Source organism: Macrotis lagotis, chromosome 1 (genome assembly GCF_037893015.1).
Source record: "Macrotis lagotis isolate mMagLag1 chromosome 1, bilby.v1.9.chrom.fasta, whole genome shotgun sequence".
Taxonomy (NCBI): Eukaryota; Metazoa; Chordata; class Mammalia; order Peramelemorphia; family Peramelidae; genus Macrotis; species Macrotis lagotis.
Genome location: NC_133658.1, coordinates 158,174,056 through 158,200,765, shown reverse-complemented (window position 1 = coordinate 158,200,765; position 26,710 = coordinate 158,174,056). Strand labels below are relative to the sequence as shown.

General features: G+C 36.0%; 2 protein-coding genes across 2 annotated transcripts in view; one reads left to right on the top strand and one right to left on the bottom strand.

Annotated features, from left to right (window-relative positions):
* LOC141504324 (two pore channel protein 2-like) overlaps positions 1-26,710 on the bottom strand; it is a 129,031-nt gene that overhangs the window by 99,636 nt on the left and 2,685 nt on the right. The gene's annotated exons all lie outside the window — the stretch shown is intronic.
* MTLN (mitoregulin) lies at positions 21,869-26,690 on the top strand. The gene is made up of 2 exons (XM_074209270.1): positions 21,869-22,186; positions 24,642-26,690. Exon 1 carries the CDS (start codon positions 21,970-21,972, stop codon positions 22,138-22,140), a length of 171 nt encoding a protein of 56 aa, XP_074065371.1. The 5' UTR covers positions 21,869-21,969; the 3' UTR covers positions 22,141-22,186; positions 24,642-26,690.

Genomic DNA, 26,710 nt, shown 5'->3' with positions numbered 1-26,710 from the left:
TTTGCCCCTAGTCTTTTCCACTGGTCCACCACTCTATTTCTTAGCCAATACCAAACAGTTTTGATGACTGATGCTTTATAATATAATTTTAGATCAGGTAGGGCTAAGCCCCCTTCTTTTGCACTTTTTTCATTAAATTCCTGAAATTCTTGACTTTTTATTTCTCCATATGAATTTACTTACAACTTTTTCTAACTCATTAAAGTAATTTTTTGGAATTTTGATTGGTAGGGCACTAAACAGGTAGGTTAGTTTTGGTAGAATTGTCATTTTTATTATATTACCTCTACCTATCCAGGAGCAGTTGATGTTTGCCCAGTTTTTTAAATCTGATTTCATTTGTGTGAGAAGTGTTTTATAATTGTTTTCAAAAAGTTTCTTGCAAATAGACTCCCAAGTATTTTATATTGTCTGAGGTTATTTTGAATGGGATTTCTCTTTCTAGCTCTTCCTGCTGTATCTTGCTAGACACATATAGAAAAGTTGAGGATTTATGAGGGTTTATTTTATAACCTGCAGCTTTGCTAAAATTGCTAATTGTTTCCAGTAGTTTTTTGGATGATTTCTTGGGATTCTCTAGGTAGACCATCATGTCATCTGCAAAGAGTGAGAGTTTTGTCTCTTCCTTCCCAATTCTAATTCCTTCAATTTCTTTTTCTTCTCTAATTGCTGAAGTTAACATTTCTAATACGATATTGAATAGTAGTGGTGATAACGGTCACCCTTGTTTCACCCCTGATCATATTTGGAATGCCTCTAGCCTCTCCCCACTGAATATAATGTAATAGTTTTGCTAAGATTTTATTTAATATTTTTGCATCTATATTCATTAGGGAAATAGGTCTATAATTTTCTTTCTCTGTTTTAACTGTTCCTGGTTTAAGTATCAGCACCATATTAGTTTCATAGAAAGTGTTAGGCAGAGTTCCATCTTTCCCTATTTTTACAAAGAGTTTATATAGGATTGGAACCAATTGTTCCTTAAATGTTTGATAGAATTCACTTGTGAATCCATGAGACCCTGGAGATTGTTTCTTAAGGAGTTCAATGATGGCTTGTTCAATTTCTTTTTCTGAGATAGGGTTGTTTAGATATTTAATCTCCTCTTCATTTAACCTGGGCAACTTACATTTTGTAAATATTCATCCATTTCACTTAGATTATCAAATTTATTGGCATAGAGTTGGGCAAAATAATTTCAAATTATTACTTTAATTTCCTCCTCAATGGTGGTGAGTTCACCTTTTTCATTTATGATACTAGCAATTTGGTTTTCTTCTTTCTTTTTTTAATCAAATTGACCAGAAGTTTATCAATTTTATTGTTTTTTTATAAAAGCAACTTTTGGCTTTATTTATTACTTAGTTTTTTTGCTTTTGATTTTATTAATTTCTTCTTTAATTTTTAGAATTTCTAATTTGGTATTTAGTTGGGGATTTTTAATTTTTTCTTTCTCTAATTTTTTTAGTTGCCTGTTTAGTTCATTGATTTCCTCTTTCTCTAATTTATTCATGTAAGCATTTAAAGATATATCCCCTGAGAGTCGCTTTGAGTGAATCCCAAAAGTATGTTGTTTCATTATTGTCATCATCTAGGGAAAAAATGATTAATTCTTTCTATAATTTATTTTTTGGTCCACTCATTCTTTAAAATGAGGTTACTCAGTTTCCAATTGGTTCTGGGTCTATATCTCCTTGGCCTAATATTGCATATGACTTCTATTGCATTGTGATCTGAGAAAGATGTATTCACTATTTCTGCCTTTCTGCAGATGATCATTAGGTTTTTATGTCCTAGTACATGGTCAATTTTTGTATAAGTTCCATGTACTGCAGAGAAAAAGGTATATTCCTTTCTATCCGCATTCAATTCCTCCATAAGTCTACCATATCTAGTTTTTCTAACAATCTATTTACCTCCTTAACTTCTTTCTTGTTTATTTTATGATTCAGTTTATCTAGATCTGAGAGTGGGAGGTTGAGGTCTCCCACTAGTACAGTTTTGCTGTCTATGTCTTCCTGTAGTTCTTTCAGCTTCTCCTCTAAGAATTTGGATGGTATCCTGTTGGGTGCATATATTATATATATATATATATTCAGTGTTGAAATTATTGTCTATGGTACCTTTTAGGAGGATAAAGTTTCCTTCCTTATCTCTTTTAATGCTATCTATTTTGCAGCTGCTTTGTCTGAGATAAGGACTGCTACCCCTGCTTTATTCACTTCAGCTGAAGCAAAATGTATTTTGCTCCAACCTTTTACCTTTACTCTAAATGTATCTCTCTGCTTCAAATGAGTTTCTTGTAAGGAGCATATTGTAGGATTCTGGTTTTTAATCTACTCTGCTATTCACTTATGTTTTAAGGGAGAGTTCATTCCATTCACATTCAAAGTTATGATTACTAATTCTTTATTGCCTTCCATGCTATCTTCCCTCTGTTTGTATTTTTCCCCTTCCCCCCCTTATCCATACTCCCCAGTATTTTGTTTCTGAATACTACCCCCTTCAGTATGTTTGCCCTCCTATATCATCCCCTCCCCTTTCTTTCCACTTTCCCTTTTTCCCTTTTCCCTTTCCTTCCTTTTGTTATTTCCCCTTTTTTATACTGCTCCCCCTCCCTTTCTCCATCCCCCCCCCTTTTCCCCTTTTTATACTTGAAAGGTTGGATGATTTTTAAGTTAACTGAGTATATGTAAGTTGACTTTAAGCTAAGTCTGATGAGAAGATTCAAGTGTTTCTCATCTCCTCCCTTCTTCCCCTCTATTACCATAGGTATTTTGTACCTCTTAGTGTAATGAGATGTACCCCATTCAATCCCCTCCCTCCTCTCGTCTCCTTCCTGTCCCACTTTTTAAGGAGTTAGTGTTTTTAAAATCATTCTGAGTCATAGAAAATTCTGAGTATCCGTCACTTCCCGCTAAGTACATTCTATCTAATAGAGTTAAAATTCTTGAGAGTTATTAGAGTCTTTCTCCCAAGTGGGGTTAAAGTCAGTTACATCCCATTGGATAACAGTCTCATGGATAGGTCATGAATGTCCATCACTTCTAGCTAGGTATATTCTCTTTGTTGGAGTTACAGTTCTCATTATTTATGAGAATCTTTTTCCCCATGCTGGGAATAGCCAGTTTCAACTTATTGGATAGCAGTTTTTTTTCTTTTACTGCCCCTCCCTTTTTTTTTTACCTTTTAATGTGTCTTTTTTTTTTAGGTTTTTTCAAGGCAAACAGGGTTAAGTGGTTTGCCCAAGGCCACACAGCTAGGTAATTATTAAGTGTCTGAAACCAGATTTGAACCCAGGTACTCCTGACTCCAGGGCCAGTGCTTTATCCACTATGCCACCTAGCTGCCCCTTCATGTGTCTCTTGAATCTCCTGTTTGATGTCCAAATTTTCTATTTAGCTCTAGTCTTTTCATCAGGAATTTTTGGAATTCTTCCATTTTGTTAAATGTCCACCTTTTTCCCTGGAAGAGAAAGCTCAGCTTTGCGGGATAGTGGATTCTTGGCTGCATTCCAAGCTCCCTTGCTCTTTGGAATATCTCCTTCCAGGCCCTTAGATCCCTTGACATTGATGCAGCCATGTCCTGCATAATCCTTACTGTGGCTCCTTGATATTTAAATTGTTTCTTTCTGGCTGCTTGCAGGATTTTCTCTTTTATCTTATAGTTCTGGAATTTGGCCACAACATTCCTTGGTGTTTTCATTTTAGGATCTTTTTTCTGGAGGGGATTGATGTATTCTTTCAATAACTACTTTGCTCTCTGGTTCCATTATATCAGGGCACTTTTCCATCACTAGATCCTGTAATATTACATCCAGGCTTTTTTTTTTTTTTTCTCTTCAATGTTTTCAGGAAGTCCAATAATTCTCAGGTTGCCCCTCCTCGACCTATTCTTGAGGTCAGTGGTTTTGCTGATGAGGTATTTTACATTTTCTTCTATTTTTTCTATTTTTTTATTTTGTTTGACAGGCTCTTGCTATCTTATGAAGTCATTAGTTTCTGCAGACTCCATTCTTTTTTTTAGGGAGGAGTTTTCTTCATTAACTTTTTGCAACTTCTTTTCCAATTGGTCAATTCTACTTTTGAAAGAGCTTTCCATTTGACCAATTGAGGTTTTTATTTTTCTTTGACCCGCTCATTTCTTATAATTAGATTGTTTATTTTCCAATTAATTTTTTATTTATCTTTCCATGGTCCCTTATTAAAAGTAATTTTATTATATTATGATCTCAAAACGTTGCATTTAATATTTCCACCTTTCTGCATTTGACTCTGATGTTTTTATGTCCTAATACATGGGCATATACTTTTTATGTAGGTGCCATAGACTATTAAGAAAAAGGTATATTCTTTCTATTCTCACTCAATTTTCTCCAGAAGTCTATAATATATAACTTTTCTAAAATCTTTTCACTTCTTCAACTTCTTTATTTTATATTTTTTTAACCAAAGATTGAGGTCTCCCAGTAGTATAGTTTTACTGTGTTATTTCCTCCTATAACTCATTTAACTTCTTTAAAAATTTAGATGCAATAACACTTGATGCATATATTTAATATTGCTATAACTTCATTGTATATGGTACTTTTTAACTAGATGTAGTTTCCTTCCTTATCTCTTTTAAATAGATGTACTTTTGCTTTTGCTTTGTCTGAGATCATACTTGCTACCATTCTTTTTTTTAGAAAGATTTTATTTATTTTGCATTTTACAATTTCCCCCATTCTTGCTTCCCTCCCCCCACCCCCCATAGAAGGCATTCTGTTCGTCTTTACATTATTTTCTTGTTATACATTGATTTCAGTTGAATGTGATGACAGAGAAATCATATCCTTAAGGAAGAAAAATAAAGTATGAAATAGCAAAATTACATAATAAGATAACAGTTTTTTGTTTTTCTGATTTGAAGGTAATAGTCTTTGGTCTTTGTTCAAAGTTCATAATTCTTTTTCTGGATACAGATTGTATTCTCCATCACAGATACCCCCAAAATGTGCCTTATTGTTGAACTGATGGAAGGAGCAAGTCCACTTAGATTGATCATCACCCCCATGTTGCTGTTAGGGTTATGCAATGTTCTTCTGGTTCTGCTCCTCTCACTCAGCATCAGTTCATGCAAATCCTTCCAGGCTTCCCTGAATTCCCATCCCTCCTGGTTTCTAATAGAACAATAGTGTTCCATGACATAAATATACCACAGTTTGTTAAGCCATTCCCCAACTGAAGGACATTTACTTGATTTCTAATTCTTTGCCACCACAAACAGGGCTACTATGAATATTTTTGTACAAGTGATGTTTTCACTCTTTTTCAAAATCTCTTCAGGGTATAGTGATATTTCTGGATCAAAGGGTATGCACATTTTTGTTGCCCTTTGGGCATAATTCCAGATTGCTCTCCAGAAGGGTTGGATGAGTTCACAGCTCCACCAACAATGTATTAGTGTCTCAGATTTCCCACATCCCTTCCAACATTGATCATTGCCCTTTCTGGTCATATTGGCCAGTCTGATAGGTGTGAGGTGCTGCCATTCTTTTTTACTTCTGCTGAAGCATAAATGATTTCCCCTTTAGCCCCTCACCTTTACTGTGTATTTCTGTTTCAAATATTTCTTGTAAACTATGTATTGTAGTATTCTACTTTTTAATCTACTATGATATCTATTTCTGTTTTATAGATGAGTTCATTCCATTCACATTCATAGTTATGATTACCATGGTATTTCCTTCATCCTATTTTCCTTCTATTTATCCTTCTCTCTTCTTTCACACTGTCCCTACTCACCATTGTTTTGCTTCTGACCACTACCTCCTCTAATCTGCCCTCCCCTTTTCAGTATTCCCCCCTTCTCGTTGTCTCCTCTCTTTCTACTTCCCTCTAGGGTAAGATATATTTTTATAGTCAACTGAGTGTGTATATTATTACCACTTTGAACTAATTCCAATGAGAGTAAGGTTCAAGTGATGCCCACCCAACCCTACCTTTTCCTCCACTCTAAGTCTTTTGTACCTCTTCATTTGAGATAATTTGCCACATTCTACCTCCCCCTTCCCTCTTCTCTAAGTACATTACTCTTTCTTATCCTCTTAATTTTTTTGTAATAATCATTCGATCAAAGTCAATTTTTACCTGCAACCTCTGTCTATGTCTATTCTTCTATGAAAGAACTGAGTTATAAGTATCATCTTCTCATTTAGGTTTTTAAACAGTTTAATGTTATTGAATCTCTTATGTTTTCTCATTCCAGCTTACTTTTTTATGCTTCTCTTGAGTCTTGCATTTGAAAATCAAATTTTCTCTTCCATTTAATGCCCATTCCCCCTGCCCTGAAGAACCATACTCAATTTCTCTGGGTAGGTGATGCTTGGTTGTAATCCTGGTTCTTTTCCCTTCTGGAATATCATAATCCAAGTCCTCCAATTCTTTAATGTAGTGGCTGCTAAATTGGGGATTTATATCTAAATTGTTTCTGTCCAACTGTTTGCAGTACTTTCTCCTTAACTTGGGAGATCTGGATTTGGTTATAACATCTTTTGGACTTTTCATTTTGGGATCACTTTCAAGATATGATCAGTGGATTTTTTCAATTTCTATTTTTTCCTTTGAGTACAATTTGTTTTATTGATTCTTGATGTTTCATGGAGACATTAGCTTTCACTTGCCCAATTCTAATTTTTTAGGAATTATTTTCTTGTGTTAGCTTTTTTTTTTTTAGATTTTTTTCAAGGCAATGGGGTTAAGTTACTTGCCCATGGCCACATGGCTAGGTAATTATTAAGTGTCTGAGGTCGGATTTGAACCCAGGTACTCCTGACTTCAAGGCCGGTGCTCTATCTACTGTGCCACCTAGCTGCCCCTTGTGTTAGCTTTTGTACCTCCTTTTACATTTGGTCAATTCTACTTTTTAAAGAGTTGTTTCCTTCAGTGACTTTTTAGGGAATCTTTTTTCCATTTATGTTCTTCTTTTACCAAACTGTTGACTCTTTTTTCATGATTCTTTTGTACTATTCTCATTTCTTTTTCCATTTATTCTTTCACCTCTCTTACTTGATTTTTAAAATTTTTTTTATCTCTTCTAGGAGTTATTTTTTGTGGCTGAGATCAATTCTCATTTTTATTTGAGGCATTACATGTAGGCATTTTGACATTGTTGTTCTCTTCTGAGTTTGTTTTGATCTTCCCTATCAATACCGTAATTTTCTATGGTCAGTTTCATGTTTTTTACTCATTTTTTCTTTTCTTTTCTTTTTTTCTTTTTTAGGGTTTTTTTTTGCAAGGCAAACGGGGTTAAGTGGCTTGCCCAAGGCCACACAGCTAAGTAATTATTAAGTGTCTGAGACCAGATTTGAACCCAGGTACTCCTGACTCCAGGGCGGGTGCTTTATCCACTACATCACCTAGCTGCCCCTTTTACTCATTTTTTCAATCTATTTTGTGACTTTTAAATTTAGGTTCTGCTCTTGGTGGTAAGGGGGCATTCTAGCTACCTTCTTGCACTGGTAGCCCAGGTCTGGCAGCTAACCTGTTACACCAGGGTGAAGGGTCTCACTCTTGGCTTGCTGAGTCTCTGATCTGCTGTCTACTGACTTGCAACAGGGATCAGGGCCTCCTACTGGCCTGCTTGGACCCAACCTGCTTCTGGCTTGCCCAAACACAGCTTGTACTGAACTGTACTGCCCTTTTACTCAAGACAGATGTTTTTTGCCAACTTTCATAGTTGTCTTAGCCTGCCAAGTTGTTTGACCCTATCTTTTTGTTGGTTCTGCCATTCTAGAATTAATTTTGAGAAGTTATTTTATAGTTCACTGGAGGTGAATTTGGGAGAATTCAGGCAAGTTCCTGCCTTATTCCAACATCTTGGCACTACTCTCTACTTTCTCTTCCATTTTCTACAAATTCACACAGCATCTGTGGGTCCAAATGTAAATTATATTAGTGAGGCACACATTTATACAGAAAATCATAATTATTATTCCTATGTTCCCCAACCTATATATACATTCCCAACCTCTCCCCAGAGCTCTGAGTATTATATTTTCAATTTCCTAGAGTCAAAGGAGGGCCTTGGGTTAATATCTAAGGAATTAATAATCAATTAGTGAGAAGATAGAAAGATGAATTCTACCTCTTCTTTCCCCTCCTATAACCAATCATAGATTTCTCTCAAACATAACTATACCATCCCCTTAAATACTCCTTCTCCTCTTCCACTTCTGGCACTGCAGGGCTACATAGGGTATAGGCTCCTTAAGTAAGTTATAAACTATCCCTGACCTAAACAGTTACAGCAGACAAGATCTCCCACAATCCCCAGTCCTAACCCCTGAGTATAACAACTTCCTTCCAGTAGCAGGAATTCCTCCATGATAGAGCTTGTCCTCCAAAGAATTGGCCAATAGGAAAGCCCAAATCCCCCATCCTCACATCTGACACACTCACAATGGTGAGTAGGGATAATGTGAAATTTTTAGTGGAAAAGAATGAATAGCACAAGGATGGGTATGCATGAATAGATTGTGATTATGCAATTATATTTTAATCATAAAACTTTTCCAAATTTCCCCAATTCTGCTAAGGATTTCTTCAAGTCCCCCAACCACCCAACCCAACCACCATTCTTCTAGTCTCCCAATTTGTAACCTTTGCCTGATCCTTAGTGCTACTCTTTTCCTCACCCCCAACAGTCAATTTGTTGCTAAATATTGTAATTTCTACTTCCAAAGCATTTCTTGTATCTGTCTCCTTCTCTCTGCTCTTATGGCCACCAACCCAATTCAGTCCTTCATAACTTCTGGCCTGAACAATTACAATAACTTCCTAATTTCTCTCCTTGTTTCAAACCTCTCTCCTTTCTAATAATATCCTCTACATAGATGCTAAAGTGATTTCCATACAGCCCAAGTCTAACCATGTCACTTCTCTACTCAAAAAACTCAGTGGCTTCTTATTGAGTCCAAGTGGAAATCCTATGGAGTTTCTATATCATTTTTATTGTTTTTTATTTTCTAAATTCTATAAGGTATATAATTATTAATATAGAAGTGCATGTATAAATAAGTACAAGTACAAATAAGTAAATATTTACATACTAGGGAAATGTATTCAAAACTTTTTTTAACTCATGGGGTAAAAAGTCAAAAAGGTATAAAGACCACTGCCCTAGAGGACTATCCTTCCAACACTTCAAAATCAACTTGTGTAAAAGTAAACCCATCAACTTCTCTCTAAATTTGCCCCAACTTCTCAATGTTAATAGAAAGACCATCTTCCTAGTCACCCAGGTTTGTAACCTTGAAGTCATCTTGAACTCCTCTCTCCTCTCATTTCAGACTTCTCTTTTCTTTCATCTCAGATTCCTCTCTTCTCTCTCACTCTCATAACAAACCAGTTGTTAAGTATTGTTGTTTCTCCTTCTTCAATAGTTGTCCCATTGTTCCTTTCTCTGCACCCCTATTGTGATGATCTTAATTCAGGTTTCCATCTATAAAATGTAGAGATTGTTTTATTTATTGTATTTGTATCCCAGGGCCTAGCACAGTGCCTGGTCTTTGGTGGATACTTAATCAATGATTGTTGCCTGATGGATTTATGGATTCCAGACTTTTTAGATACTTGAATGGATATGTGAGTTCACTAATGTAGGTTCTCCTCTAATGGTGTAGATTGCAAAGAGATCACAGAAAGAAGTAGAATCCTTTGGCCAAAAATTAGAAAGAGAGAATCAACCCAGGGAGGTGTTTTTCAAGAACAAAATTGTGATTGCAAAAGATAAATTATCTCCATGTGGAAGAAAGGGAAGAACTGCCTTTTAGTGTCCAGTGTGTATGTACAAGGAACTAATTCAACCTAGTTGTTTTGATAGGGTTATACTTTTATTTTTAATAATTTAAAATTTTTCTTGATATATTTTATTTTTATTTTTTCTTCTTTTCAGTCCAAGATGACTTCAAGGTTTTGGGCCAGAGTGATTGGTAAGTTGATCTTTCTATTAACATAGACAAGCTGGATCAAGTTTAGGGGAGAAGATGAGTTTAGTTTAAGGCAAGTTGACTTTGCAATGCTAGGAGGCTATGTCCCCTAGATCAAGTATGGTCTCCATACTTTTTTTCATTTTTCTCAGGAAGCATCCCTCTCCCTCCCCTACTCAAAGTCAACTTCTGCAGTTCTGAATGAAAAAGAAAGGGTGAGGGATGGGGAAGAAGCAATCAGTGAGACTACCCAACACATCAACCAACCTGAGATTACAATGTTCCACATCTATCTCTCACTCCCACCCTTCAATTCCTAGCAAAGAAGAGAGGAAAGCACATTTTCTCATCTCTTCCTCAAGGTCAAACTTGGTCATATAATTATGCAGTATGCAGACTCATTTTCCTTCTATTTACATCATTGTAGACAGTGTGTCTATCTGTGACAGTCTTTCCTGTCAATCAAATTAGACTTCTGGAAGAGTAAGGAGAAGAATATAGTGTACAGAAGTTGGATGCAAGAGCAAGAGCAAGAGCAGACTATTAGTAAGAATAATATCCAAAAGACTGGAGAAAAATTTTTTTAGGTATATTGGGAATAAACAGAAAGTCAAGAACAACTAGGAACACAGTTTGGAATGAATATATTATGAATAGTGATCAGAAGAAAAAAAGAATTACTCAAATCTTGTTTTTCTTTAGTATGACAAAATGAAACTTTAAACACTCTCTTCCTACAAGGCAAATCCAATGAATATGTAAAGAACATACAAGATTTCTTAGAAGATACATTTGCTGAGATAACTTTAGTCAGGAAATCTTTACATTTTTATTAACATAAAGTAAGTCATAAATGGAAAATTTCTTGGTCAAATTTCTCAGATAAGAATTTAGTATTAAAGACATACAATACAATAAACATTTATCAAGCACTTGTTTGTGCCAGTCTGTATGCTTCAAGATTTGGAACTGTAGTAGGGGTTAGAGCTCTGCCTCCATTCACCTAATGCAGGTGGCATTGCCAAGGCAACTATAGGGTTCAAAATTCAATAAAACTAGGAGCTTTTAAAGGGTGGTTTAATTAAATTTTTGACCAAATGTAACCCTCGGATGATGTCATAAATATCCAAATGACCCTTGGCAAAAAAAAAAAGTTCCCTATTCTTGCCTATTTCTCGAGCTCTTTTCTCCATTCCCCATTCCAAAATAAAGCATCAGAGAGAACTAAGCCAGCAAAACTTTGCTGAGATGTCACAAAATAAATCTTCCTTCTGCAGAAGGAAAAGCACACAGAGCTTTTCAAGGGCAAAGAGACAGACAAGGTAGTGACCTAAAGGGAAGAAACTGGTTCTTTTCTTAACTGTTTCTAGCTGTCAGAAGTCAAAGGCATGGCCAGAAGGAAATAGCCAGTGGGAAAGATCAACAGGAGAAAGATTCAGTATCAGATCCAAATCCTGTATCAAATCCTCCTCAAAGAAACAAATCAGCTAAGACACCCAGTCCTAAATTTCCCGACTTGATTGCATATTGGCCCACTCAGAGGTTTTGACTGGGGGCTATTAATTCTCTGGGAGCAGATGAGAAGGGGTTTGAATCTAAGTACACAGACAACAGTTTAAACGTTTAAGGTTGATGCCCTGACTACTAAGAGTTTGGGTTGCCTACACTGGGAGGAACCATACCTGTTTCATACAACAGTTGGTTTAAAGTATTTAATTTTAATTCCTTTTCATCTCTTATTATGAACAGCATAAAATAGGATCTCAAACCCAAGGTCTGTGAACTTTTTAAAAAAATATTTTGTAACTGTATTTCAGTATAATTACTATGCTATACTATGTATCTTATTTTATGCATTTAAAATATTCTGAGAAGGGGTTATCAGACTGTCTAAGGATACAAACAAGGTTAAGAAATCTTGGCAAAAAGTTAAGATGTATTTGTGTTATTGTCACAGACAGGGACAGGACCTGTGATTTCACCAGTTTAGGGAAACTCCTACGTGAAGAAATCCCTCTCCCAATGCAAGTCAGTACCTTCTTCACAAATTGTAGTTCTGGAACATTTCCTAGAATAAGTGTTTCAAACTGAATTAGAGGAGTTTCACACAGTTGAATCAAATCTCAGCATATATTAGTAAAATATTCTTCCCTTGCTAAGTAAATCTTTTGTTATTATATGTATCATTTCTAATTTCTAATATCAAATGTAAATTACCAGGGTACTAGTCTGAGTCAGACTTAGTTTATTAATGTATTTTAATCATTTTCTCAAAACTAGGCAATCTGCAAAATAATAATAAATTAAGCCCTGATTTGTAGGCTTTGAAGATTTCTGAGGCAAATTCTTACACTGAATATTTAATAATAGAATCAGTGCCACTAAGTCTAAACCTTATCTGAACAATTACTAGCTCAACAAAATAAGAAGCAAAAGATCATTTAGCCTTTTTCTGAAGAACAACCGAGGAACTCTGCTTCTAGAGGCAATCCATGCTACTTTGATGGAATTGTTATATTCAAATGAAATTAGTCCATGAAGTGAACCCCAGGACAGATTTTATAACTCTTTTTTTCTTAGGTTTTTGCAAGGCAAATGGGGTTAAGTGGCTTGCCCAAGGCCACACAGCTAGGTAATTATTAAGTATCTGAGGTCGGATTTGAACCCAGGTACTCCTGACTCCTGGGTGGGTGCTTTATCCACTGTGCCACCTAGCCGCCCCTAGATTTTATAACTCTTAAAGTTTCATATGAACCTATAGTCTTTTTTTGCATTAAGGAAAACTCTATTCTAGTCTCTTTTACAACATTTAGCAAATGGTATGCTGAGTTGTGAAGAATGCTTGGTTGTGGTATATATTAATGGCATGAGATGAAGTGTGAACTGTCTCAGTGTGATCTTCCATTAATGCATGTCCCTTATTACAAATGTGATTTTCCTATTGGACACTAGGTGGCTTAAGCGTAACACATCAGACTATTAAAACAGGATTTTACTTTTTATTGATATTCACAGAATCATAGACTGAACTAAAACTTTAGTGAACCATATAGTCCAACAGCTTTTTTTTTACAAATGAGGAACTGAGGATCACAGATAGTTATGCCATTTGCATCAATGAAAGTAGTAACCTTTAAAGATTCTAGATTTGAATTCATGTCTAGACAAAAAAAATCAATTAATACAGAATTATTATATGTTTACAATGTGACATACTATGTGCTAAGAAGAAAAAAGCAAGCTCCTGCCTTCAAATTTTCTAACATGGAGACACATATGAGATATAAAACATATAAACATATAAAAGATAAATGCAGAATAGCTGTCCAGTAACCTGGAGAAGATAACAAATTGGAAAAGGCAATTTGGAGAAAATTATACTGAGGTTTAAAGCAATCCAAGAGAAATTAAGAGTCAGAAGTTGGAAAAAAGAATATTTCAATGCAAAGGCATGGAGATGGGAGATTGGAGATGAAGTGTGTGCTCAAAGAATAACAAGTAAATCACTGTGTCTGGATCCTAGAATGCATGGAGTAAAGTAATACATAAGAAGACTGGAAAAGGTAGCAATGGGTCAAGTTGTGAAGTTAAGGATTAAAATAAGGACTTTATATTTCATCCTGAAGTTTCTAGAAATTATTAGAGTTTATTGAACAAGGAGAGGGAGTAGAATATTCTGTGGCCAAAACTTAAGGTAGCTGAGTAAAAATAGCTTGTAATAGAGAAAGAGTTTTGAGGCAAGGAGACCAAGTAGAGGGCTATTGCAAAAGCCCATGCAACAGATGATAGTAGTTGTATGGGTGGAGAGATGGAGATGTTTACAAGAAATATTGGGGAAATAGAAACAACACAATTTGTAATTCATTGGATTTATGGAAAAAGTGAAAGAGAAGAATGAAAGATGACAGAAAAGTTAAAAATTTGGAATTTTGGTAAAATTTGGAAATTTGGTAAAACTCTAAAGTAATGGGGAGGTTCAGAAGAATGGTGGCTTTAGGGTAAAAGTTAAATTAATTCTATTTTTTATTTATTAAATGATATAGCAGTTGGATATTCAATTGGAAATATCCCAAGGTGATAGACTGGAGCTCAGGAAACAGATCAGGGCAGGATATATAGCTCTATAAATCATCTGCGCAGATAATAATTGACCCCATGAGAGCAGATGAAATCACCATGTAAAAATCCCATACAAAAAAAATAGGAAATTCTATAAAATTCCTGGAGGACACCCACAGTTGGATGAATGTTCAACAAAGAAGACTGAAGTTTGACAGAGAAGGCAGAGAAGTAGGAAAAAGAAAAAAAAATAGGAGAGGAGAGGAAAGGAGGGGGAAGGAGGGGAATGGAATGGAAACACAAAAACCCAAAGAAGTGAGAATATACAGAAACAACAAATTCGAATACTGCAGAGAAGTTAAAAAGGATGAGAATCCAGAAGAGGTTATTAGATTTGATATTAGTGACTTTAGAGAAGTTAATTTCAGCTGAATGAAGAAGTTAGAAGCTAGATTCAAGAGTTTAGAAGAGACAGAAAGACAAGGAAGTGGAGGTATGGATTGCAGATGGCCTCATCAAGAAGGTTAGCAGAGAAGGGGAGGAGAGAGATATTAGAGGATTGTAAACTCCCTCAAATATCTTAACTTTACAGTTAACTTTACAATTCCTCAGTCTATTCATCTAGCACAATCTATTTCTCAACTTCCCCCATTTACAAGGATGATCATGTCATTGATGCTAGCATTACCTCCCAGTGTCCCACTTCCATGTTCAAGAACTCTGAATTTCCTTTATCTGATCATGTTATTTTATCTTTCTATTGGTCCCTAATCTCTTTTTACCAAAATGTCCAATCATTCCATACCATTTCAAGTCATCAACCCTCTACATTTACCTTGCTTCCCAATCTTGAACCAGTTCAATTCTACAATATACTCTACTCTTGAATCACTTAGTACCTTTTCCTATAACCTCTCTATAAAGAGCTTTGCCAAATTCCAAACCCAGATTATTCTCATCTGCCTTCTTCCCTCCAATTCACATGCTGCTAAATATACAAAATTATTGCATCCACTACAAATTTATGTTAGCTAATCTAAATTGCAATGAGGAAACCCTCTCTTCCCATCTGATTCTATATCCCTCTTGCCACAGTGACTGATCTACTTTTTTTTTCTCTTCTCAAAACCCATATGCTGAAGGACATGATAAGAACTGGTGAGGGTTTTTTTGGTTTGTTTGTTTAACAATGGGAGAGGGGCAGTTAGGTGGTGCAGTGGATAGAGCACCAGCCCTAGAGTCAGGAGTACCTGAGTTCAAATCCAGCCTCAGACACTTAATAATTACCTAGTTGTGTGGCCTTGGGCAAGTCACTTAACCCCATTGCCTTGCAAAAATCTAATAAAAAAAAAGAATGGGAGAGACCAGAGAGACTGAAAAAAGAGAGAGCTTAGGGATGTGGTAGTAGCAATCTGTGGGATAAAATGAGAGCATAAGTTTAAGTGCGAATGTAAAGGAGTTAGCTTTGGCAAACACAAGGATCACCTCATCATTAGAGACTAAAGTTAAGCAAGAGATAGAGGACAATTGTCAGAGAGATGTATAATGAAGAAGAGGGAATAAGATGGAGCTCTTGACAAATGGGCCTCAAATTTTTGGGTAAAAATTAATATGAAACAAGAGGGTGAGAGGAAAGAGTGGCATATGGGTTTTGAGAAGAAAAGAAAAAAGTAGATCAGTCACTGTGGCAAGAGGGATATAGAATCAGATGGGAAGAGAGGGTTTCCTCATTGCAATTTAGATTAGCTAACATAAATTTGTAGTGGACTCAATAATTTTGTATATTTAGCAGCATGTGAATTGGAGGGAAGAAGGCAGATGAGAATAATCTGGGTTTGGAATTTGGCAAAGCTCTTTGTAGAGAGGTTATAGGAAAAGGTAGTAAGGGATTCAGGAGTAGAGGATATTGTAGAATTGAACTGGTTCAAGATTGGGAAGGAAGGTAAATGTAGAGGGTTGATGACTTGAAATGGTATGGAATGATTGGATATTTTGGTAAAAAGAGATAGGGACCAATAGAAAGATAAAATAACATGATCAGATAAAGGAAATTCAGAGTTCTTGAACATGGAAGTGGGACACTGGCAGGTAATGCTAGGATTAATGATATGATCATCCTTTTAAATGGGGGAAGTTGAGAAATAGATTGTGCTAGATGAATAGACTGAGGAATTGTAAAGTTAACTGTAAAGTTAAGATATTTGAGGGAGTTTACAATCCTCTGGAATGAGAGAAAGGTCTGGGGTAAAGAAGGAGATTGAGTCAGGCACTGAAACCATTGACATTTGACATTTATCTTTTGTTGTTTCCTTATTTTTTTATTAAATAAAAATTTTATTAGTTTTTCCAATTACATACAATGGCAGTTTCTACCAATCATTTTTTTTTGCAAGGTTTTGAGTCTGACAATTTTTCTCCCTCTCTCCCTTCTTTCTCCTCTCCCTGCCAACATAAGGCAATCTGCATTTGCAACCATGATAAACACAGGTCAAAATGCTTTCTTCCAAAAAGAAGAAAGAAAACATTAGAGATAACCAAGTTAAAAATTATTTTCCAATTTACTATATTCCTTTTGTAGTGCTTGGTTGCAGAGGTTTTATTTATGCAAAAATTCTTTAATCTAATGTCATCAAAATTATCCAGTTTGTTTTTTATAATGTGATCTATCTCTTTTTTTGGTCATAAACTGCTACCCTTTTCATAGATCTGACAGGTAAACTATTCCTTGTTCTCTTAATTTGTTTATAATATTGTCTTTTATGTCTAAATCCTGCACCCATTTTGACCTTATCTTGGTATAGGATGTGAGATGTTAGTCTGTTCCTAGTTTCTGACATACTTCCCAGTTTTCCCAGCAGTTTTTTTTAAGTGGGCAGTGTGAACAGTTTAACACAAAAAAAAAATCACAAGAGAAAAGAAAAAATTAAAACATACAGTGAAACTTTATTAAATAGCAATGCTTTTTTCAACTAATAAAAATTTATTGAGTACCTATTATGTAAATGTTTTTGTTTTCCAACTAAACACAATATTAGTTTCTACCTATTATTTTTGTAAGGTTTTGAATTTTACAATTTTTCCCCACCCTCCTTTCTTTAGAAGGCAATCTGATAATCTTTACATTGTTTCCATACTATGCATTGATCAAAACTGAATGTATTGAGAGAAAAAAATACATCCTTGAAGAAGAAATAAAATATTAGAGATGGCAAAATTATACAGTACATAAGACAACTTTTTAAAAAAAATTGAAGGTAATAATCTTTGGTCTTTGTTTAAGCTCCACAGTTCTTTCTTTGGATACAGGTGGTATTCTCCATTGCAGATACCCTAAAATTATCCCTGGTGGAATGAGCAAGTCCATTAAGGTTGATCATCACCCCATGTTGCTGTTAGGGTGTATGATGTTCTTCTGGTTCTTCTCATCTCACTCAACAGCAGTTCACAGTTCATGCAAGTTTTTCCATGCTTCTCTGAAATACCATCCTTCCTGGTTTCTAAAAGAACAATGGTGTTCCATAATGTATATATACCATGATTTGTTCAGCCATTCCCTGATGGACATCCCCTTGATTTCCAATTCTTTGCCACCACAAATAGAGCTGCTATGAATATTTTTTTTGTACAAGTGATGTTTTTACCCTTTTGTATGATCTCTTCAGGGTATAGATGCAGTAGTGGTATTGCTGGGTATGCACATTTTTATTGCCCTTTGGGCATAATTCCAAGTTGCTTTCCAGAAAGGTTGGATCAATTCACAGCTCCACCAACACTGCAATCTGGGTTTGTAATTTGGCAGATTTCCTATATCCCTTTCAATATTAATCATTGTCCTTTATGATCATATTGGGCAATCTGAGAGGTGTGAGGTAGTACCTTAGAGATGCTTTCTCTAATTTCTCTAATTTTCATTTTTCTAATTCATTTCTCTAATCTCTAATTTCTCTAAATCTCTGATTTAGATCAATTTTTCATATGACTATAGACAGCTTTGATTTCCTCATCTGAAAATTGGCTATGCATATCCTCTGACTATTTGAGGAATGACTTGCTTTTTTTTTTATAAATTTGACTCCATTTTCCATATATTTTAGAAATGACAAGAAATACTGGTTATAGAAATTGTTTCCCAATTTACTTTTCCCAATTTCTTTTGATCTTGGTTACAATGGTATTGTTTGTGCAAAAGCTTTTTAATTTCATGTATCAAAATTATCCAGTTTGTTTTTTTAATTTTTTAATTTTTTCCAGTTTGTTTTTAATGATGTTCTCTATCTCTTCCTTAGTTATAAAACTGCTCTCCTTTCCAAACTATTCCTTGTTCTTCTAGTTTGTTTATAATATTGCCTTTTATGTCTAAATCCTATACCCATTTTTGATTTTATCTTAGTATAAAGGGTGTGAGATATTGGTCTAAACCAAGTTTCTACCATACTATCTTCCAATTTTCCCCAATAGTTTTTATTGAGTTCTTATCCCAGAAACTGGAACCTTTGGGTTTAATCAAACAGTAGAGTATTATTGTCATTTCCTGCTGTCTCTTTTGCACCTAATCTATTCCACTGATCCACCACTCTATTTCTTAGCCAATACCAGACAATTGTGAAAAATGATGCTTTATAATATAATTTAAGATCTGGTATGGCCAGGTCACCTTCTTTTGTATTTTTTTCATTAATTCCCTTGATATTCTTTTTTTTTAAGTTCCCTTGATATTCCTTGATCTTTTGTTCCTCCATATGATTGCTATTTTTTCTAGCTTACTAAACTGATTTTTTGGAAGTTTGATTGGTTTGGTACTAAATAAGTAATTTAGCTAGAATTATCATTTTTATTATCTTAACTCAGCCTACTCATGAACAATTGATATTTTCCCCAGTTATTTAGATCTAATTTTATTTGTGTGAAAAATGTTTTATAGTTATTTTCATAAATTTTCTGAGACTGCCTCGGTAGGTAGACTCCCAAGTATTTTATGTTATCTGAGGTTATTTTAGATGGAATTTCTCTATCTCTTGCTGCTGAATCTTGTCAGTAATATATAGAAATGCTGAGGATTTATGTGGGTTTATTTTATATCCTATGACTTTACAACTAAAGTTGCTAATTGTTTCCAGTAGTTTTTTTTAATGATTTTCTAGGGTTCTCTAGGTGTAACATCATATCATCTTGCAAAGAGTGAGAGTTTTGTTTCTCCATCACCAATTATAATTCCTTCAATTTCTTTTTCTTCTCTTTTTTTTTGCTAAAGCTAACATTTTTGTTTTTAGATTTTTGCAAGGCAAACAGGGTTAAGTGGCTTGCCCAAGGCCACACGGCTAGGTAATTATTAAGTGTCTGAGACCAGATTTGAACCCAGGTACTCCTGACTCCAGGGCGGGTGCTTTATCCACTATACCACCTAGCTGCACATTTCTAATACAATATTGAATAATAGTGGTGAAAACGGGCATCCTTGTTTCACCCCTGATCTCACTGGGAATACGTCTAGATTTTCCCCATTACATATCATGCTTATTGATAGTTTCAGAGAGTTCATTAATGGCTTGTTGAATTTCTTTTTCTGAGATAGGGTTATTTAATTATTTAATTTCCTCTTCTTTTAACCTGGGCGATTTATATTTTTGAAGATATTCATCCATTTCACTTAGATTATCAAACTTATTAGCATACAGTTGGGCAAAGTAGTTCCAAATTATTACTGTAATTTCCTCCTCATTGGTGGTAAATTCGCCTTTTCATTATTGATATTAGTAATTTGATTTTCTTCTTTTTAATTCAAATCAACTAAAGGTTTATCTATTTTATTTGGTTTTTTTTCACAGAACTGCCTCTTAGTTTTATTTATTTATTAGTTCAATAGTTTTCTTGCTTTCAATTTTATTAATTTCACCTTTAATTTTCAGAATTTCTGATTTGGTATTTGCTTGAGGATTTTTAATTTGTTCTTTCTCTAATTTTTTTAGTTGCGTGCTCAGTTTATTGATCTCCTCTTTCTCTATTTTATTCATATAAGCACTTGGAGATAAAATATATTCCCTAATAACTGCTTTGACTGTATATCATAGGTTCTGTTATGTTTGTTGTCATTTTCTTGGATGAAATCATTCATTCTTTTCATGATTTGTTGTTTGATCCACTCATTCTTTAAAATTATGTTATTTATTATGTTAATTTATTTAGGTTAATTATTATTTAGTTTATTGTTATTATTATTATTATGTTTCAATTAATTTTAGGTCTATCTCTCCATGGTCCTTTATTGCATTAGATTTTTTATTGCATCATGGTCTGAAAAGGTTGCATTTAATATTTCTGCCTTTCTGCATTTGATTATAAGGTTTTTATACCCTGATACATGGTCAAAGTTTTGGTAGGTGCCATATACTGCAGAAAAAAATAAACATTCCTTTCTATTCCCATTCAGTTTTCTCCTTTATCATATCTAAATTTTCTAATATTCTGTTCACCTCTTTAATTTCCTTCTTGTTTATTTTATGGTTAGATTTATCTAATTCTAAGAGAGGGAGGTTGAGGACCCCTATCAATAAAGTTTGGCTGTCTGTCTTCCTAACTCATTTAGCTTTTCCTCTGAGATTTTGGATGCTATACTACTTGATGTGTACATACTTACTTCATTGTCTATGATATCTTTTATGAGGAGATAGTTTCCTTATCTCTTTCAATGAGATCTATTTTTGCAGTTGCTTTGTTTGAGATAAGGATTGCTACCTCTGCTTTTTTCACTTTTACCTTTACTCTGTAAGTATCTCTACTTCAAATGTGATTCTTTGAAGCAGCATATTGTGAGACAGTGGTTTTTAATCCACTCCGCTACATACTTCTGTTTTATGGTAGAGTTCATCCCTTTCATATTCAAATTTATAATTTCTAACTTTTTATTGCCTTCCATGCTATCTCCCTTCTGTTTGTATTTTCCCCCTTTTTTCACCTTATCCCTCCTCCCCAATATTTTGTTTCCAAATACCACCTCCTTCAATGTATTTGCCCCCTTCTATCCAACCCCCTCCTTTATTCTTTCCCTTTTTCCTTTTCCTCTGCTTCCTTCCCTCCCTTCTATCAGTCCCTCCTTCTCCCTCCCCTTTCCAAACTTGAAAGATAAGATAAATTTCTAAACTTAATTTTGTGTGTGTGTGTGTGAGTGTTAATCTGATGTCTTAATCATATTAGTCAAGTAGGTGGCAAGTGTGACTGGATACCGAACATTTGGGGAAGGACTAAGCAAGTTATGGAATATGAATATAATGGTATATTAAGCTGTAAGAAATGATGAAGGGTATAATTTTGGAAGACGCATTATTTTATACAAAGTGAAGTGAGCAGAACTAGAACAAATTTATACAGCAACAGTAGTATTAAGAAGATAATCAACTGTGAAAGATCAACATAATGACCTGCCACAACTCCAAAAGATCCATGAAGTCAAGATGAAAAATGCTATCCTCTTCTAGAGAGAAAAGTGATAGACTGACTGCAAACTGAAGTATCTTGTCTCATTCTTTTCTCCCCTCCCCCAGCTTCCCAAAATAAGGATACATTGTATTTCCACGACTGCGGTCGCCTCCTCTCTACGATACACGGTATTTACACAGTTGTTTACGTGGTCTCTGCCGTTAGAATGGGAGTTGCTGTGCATTCGCAGCGCCCAGCGCACTGGCCGCTCCCCGGGCGCGCTTCGGGCTTCTCCGCCGGTCTACACCGGCTGGGCGCGGAGGGCGGCGCAGGCGCAGGGGGCGAGGCGGGGCGAGGGCGGCGCAGGGGGCGAGGCGGGGCGAGGGCGGCGCAGGCGCGCTCGGCCCGTCCGCGATCCAGCCCCCCGTCCCCGTCCCTCCCCGCCCAGGCCGGCGCCGTCAGGCGTTTTGTCCGCGCCGGGCTGCCGTCTCGCGCGCCCCGGGGCGGGTGACCGGACGGTGCCGGCCATGAAAGACGTCGGGGATCGGAAGCTGCGCGTGGCCGTGGCGGTGTCCTTCGCGTCGGGCTTCTTCCTGGGCTGGCAGGCGTGCCGCATGTGGAGGCGCTTCCTGGGCTGGCGGAAGCGGCGGCTGCAGAAGCAGCTGCAGGAAACCCAGAGGCGGCTGGACATGTACTGAGCCGCGCGGCGCCCCCGGCCCGGCCCGGCCCGGCCCGGCCCCCGCGGTGAGCGCGCGCCCGGGGAGGGAGCGAGGCCCCCCGGGACGCCTTGGCCCGAGGGACCTCGAGCTGACCCGGCCCGGCCCGGGAGTGGAGGGGCTGAAGGGGCCCACGGGCTCGTCCCGCAGCATCTTGAGCGCCCGGGCACGTGCCAGGCTAGAAAGCTAGGAAACCAGCTGGCCGCTGAGACTAACCGAACTCGGAAGAGCCCCTTTGGGGGAGGTGGGGAAGGGGCTAGCAGGACCAAGGCTTGAGTTTCTTCTGCCTGGAGCCCCCAGCGCCTGCCTTTATTCTCATGTGTTTGCATATGGGCAGCTGGGCCGTGAAGTGGAGAGAGCACAGCTCTGGAGGCAAGAGGACCCGGTTCAGATTCGGCCTCAGACCTGTTCTAGCTGTGTGACCTTGGGCTCGTAAGTCACTTAACCCTGATTGCAACGAATCCAGGGCCAGCACCAGTCTGGATCAGAAAGTGAGGCTGGTGACTTAGCACAGCGCAGCAAGTTGGAAAAGAAATCTTGTTCAGGTTATATTGGTAGAGGGATGTTTCAAGAAGTAATAATTTAATGTTAAAGATTTCATTGGAAACGGGAGGATATTGTAGGGCCCAGAAAATCTTAAATCACATGACTAGTATATTCTAAAAAGTTTTATACCTCCTAATCGGGTAAATGTTAAAAGAGAATATTTACTCTCTACTGTACCTTGATGTGAAAAATGGATTTTGTTGGCAAGTATATCACTTTTTACATTGACTAGTAAACTCTTGAGATTTTTATTTTTTTAAGATTTCAAGGTTATTTTTTAATTGTAATTTTCTTACAGTATGAGGATCAGTACCAGAGAACCAGCAAATAACACTTTTAGAATGACAAATCCATAGACTATCAAAAATAGGACTCACCATTTCATTTTATTTATTAATTCTTTCATTTAGTTAACATATTTATTGAGGAACTACAATGTGCAAAGTACTATAAGAAACACAAAGATGTCGAATAGTTGTAGCTATCCAAAATCATGGAAACTTATTTTTATTGACATTTTTACATTGATGTGAATGGGAATATATATATACCCTTTCTTCCCTTTACAACTAACAGTTCATCTCTTTTTTTATGCAAGAAAATGGGGTTTAGTGACTTGCCCAAGGTCACGTAGGTAAGTATTAAGTGTCTGAGATTGGATATGAACTCAGGTCCTCCTGACTCCAGTACTAGTCCATCTCTTATGACAATTTTTTTTAAAAGAGGAAGGAGAAACAGTTTGATAAAACCACACACTTCATTAGGTCTAACACTATTTATATGCAATATCCTATACCCATAGTGTCTCACATCTGCCAAGAAGGAGATGGATTCTCTGGGACAAATTTTTTCACAATAATTACACAATATTTAGTTTGTTGTTTTTTCCTTTAAAACTCATAGAATTTTGGATGATCTGATTAATTCAAAGCCTTATTTGTTCTTAGGAGGCATTGAGACTTTTAGTCCCTGTGAAGTCACGGTTTTTGTTGTTTTGTTTTTGCTGTGAATCTGTAATGTTTGTGTAGAAATCCTTTCCAGAGCTAGCTGGTTTGTCTCAGAAAGGACTTGAACTCAGGTCTTCTTCACTCTCACAGCAGCTCTCTATATATATTTGCCTTTCTAAAGAGAGTAATAGAAACTTTCAGCAGGTATGGAAAACATTCTGGGTCTTTGGGTTTAGTCCACCTCAGTTACTTCCTTGCTCTGTGACCAAGCAAATTATTTACCCAATTTGAATCATGATTCCTAATTATGTGAACCAAAGGGATTGGACTCACTAATCATTTGTTAATCTTTTTAAAAGAACCTTTCAGATACCCTGTGAAAATTCTTAATGTAAGGCTTTTGACAACTTGTCAACTGGGGCCAGTCACTTTTACTTGGACCTCAGTTTTCTCATCTGGAAAATGGAAAGGATTGGACTAGGTAATCCCAAAGGTTTCTTCCAACTCTAAAATCATATTTGAAGATTTAGAAAACTGGTTTTGGCCCCAGCTCCACCTCTACTACTGCCACCTTGCAAAAAAAAAAAAAAAACTTTAACTTATCCTTGTCTTTCTTTCCTGATCTAAAAAAAGAAAGGACTAGGATCAGCTAAGTTAGATTGTGCAATGGAGGCAACTGTTAGTGCAATTGAGAGAGGTCTTAGAGGCAAGAAGTCCTGAGTTCAAAGCCTATTTCAAGGGGTTGTGAGGATCAAGAGAGATCTTCCCTTAATTTTCCCTCCCACTCAGCTTCTCTGACTTCAAGATAAATTTAAGGCCCAAGAAGTTACGTGACTTGTGTATACTTAGTATGCTAATTATACCTTGTCCTTCAGAAAATTCATCCAGTTAGAATGATAATTGCATTTACAAATAGTTGCAGAATATTGTGAAATGTTATTAAAAAGTATTAATTTAGAATTTTAATGAAACTATTTCTTTTTCTAACAGCTTATCGAAGATGGACATAGAGAACTGAACAGAAGCAACTTCCTGCTGCAGCTTATTTTATCAATTGATTTTTTTTTAATTTTTTAAATTGGACACCTTTTGAATCTACATTTTTAAAAGGAGTAAACAGTGCTGAGTAGCCTTATTCGATGAATACCTTATAGGAACAGGGGACAGAAGAATAAGGTTATGTCATCAGATAATAATGAACAAGCAATTTTTGCTCACAAGGACTTGTGAAAATAAGACAATGTGTGTAGAATGCTTTGAATTTCTGAGATGATCCCAAAGAAGTACAAGATTTACCCATAATAGTACTGTTATTGTCAAGAATCTTATTTGTGAAAAAATTTGCAAAATTATGTGTTAAAGTAATTCAGTGGCTACTACAATTTTGTGTTCTATTCTTGACTTAATTTATTAAGTACTTCAACATTTTTGAAAGGAAAAAAATGCTCTTGGTTATACTAGCATAGTATAACCTACCTCTACAGCTCTACCTCTACAAAAAATAAGAAGTATTTATAAGACACTGTAGGGCCCTTTATTATGGTTAAATCTGTAGGTGACCTCATTGATATGGATGTTCCCTCCAGGCATACAGATTGCAACCCATCCATATCTGCCCAACCTGTGTGATGTAACCATAAATTTGCAAGTTTGACACTGGATCCACCCAATATACTAGGGATCTTCTTCAAGTTTTTTTAAACATAGAGAAGATGCCAATATAACAGATGGACTGTTAATCTTTTGCCATATGATCAGCCCATCTTTTGTGTATGTACATTTTTTTTGGTGACATTCTTTACCCTAATTTATCAAAATTCCTAGCCTCTTCTATCTATCATGTACTTCTCTATTACCCTCTGATCATTTTTCATTCTTTAGAGACTTTGATATGACTGAGTCATAAAAAACAGTAACACCCATAGAATATTGGTATTTAAAAGATGGAACTTTGTTTTAAGAGGTTTTGAGAAATTAAGGACCTTAGACATTAGACCAGAAGTGTTGAACTTAAGATGCCAAATAAAAATAAAATATAACAATGATAATGCCCATTTGTGGTTTTCTAAGTCACTCTGTGGTAGCAGGGTTCCTTTTCTATTTGACTTTGACTTCACTGCTCCTCCACCTGTTTGATACTGGGCCTTGTTTGTTGTAATGCCTATGTCAAAGATACCTATCTGTTGATGGATGAGTGTTTTTTCCATGTGAGTGGTTATAGATTTTCAACCAGGAGGCTCTGCAACATTATGGGACTTTATGTAATACCCAAAACATCATCCATGAATTAGAGCAACTGGAGGACTACATTATCTAGGAAGAATACCTCCTCAATTCCAAATTGGGTTTCTACATTGGATCTTTTTCATGATAGTAGTAAATACTTTTGAGCATATTTTCTCCCATTTTATTCTCATCAGAAGTATACTAATTAGAAGATAATCAAACAAGATTAACTCTGCTGTTTTAAGGAATCTTCATCTTGATATTTGTCTACTTTAATATATATTATAAAAGTTTAATTGGTGCCTTTTGTTTTTACATTTTATTCATAACCATATCTATCTATTTACATATATATGTGTATATATATATGTATATATAGGAATACACACTCCTCCCCCAGTTTCTTTTGTTACAAAAAGTTAAAAACTACCCAACATTTTGGTCTCATCACATCCATGTTCCTTCTCCACTTCATCTTTTCATTGAAAGAAGTGGAAACCAAGCTCCAGGACCAAGTCACTGACTGGAATGATATACAAATAGCATTCTGAAGGGGTGGCTAGGTGGATAGAGCACCAGCCCTGGAGTCAGGAGTACCTGAGTTCAAATCTGGCCTCAGACACTTAATAATTACCTAGCTGTGTGGCCTTGAGCAAGCCACTTAACCCCATTGCCTTGCAAAAATCTAAAAAAAAAAAAAAAATAGTATTCTGTTTTGATTTCTTCTCTTAGTTTACATTGTGGTTGTATATATTGTTTTCTTGGTTCTACTCCACAGTACATTTGTATATATTTCCCCATGTTTCTCAGAATTATTCAAACTTTTGTTTTCA

What these genes read in the sequence shown, in the direction of transcription:
- MTLN (XM_074209270.1), top strand. Translation starts at nt 21,970, where the DNA reads ATGAAAGACGTCGGGGATCGGAAGCTGCGCGTGGCCGTGGCGGTGTCC.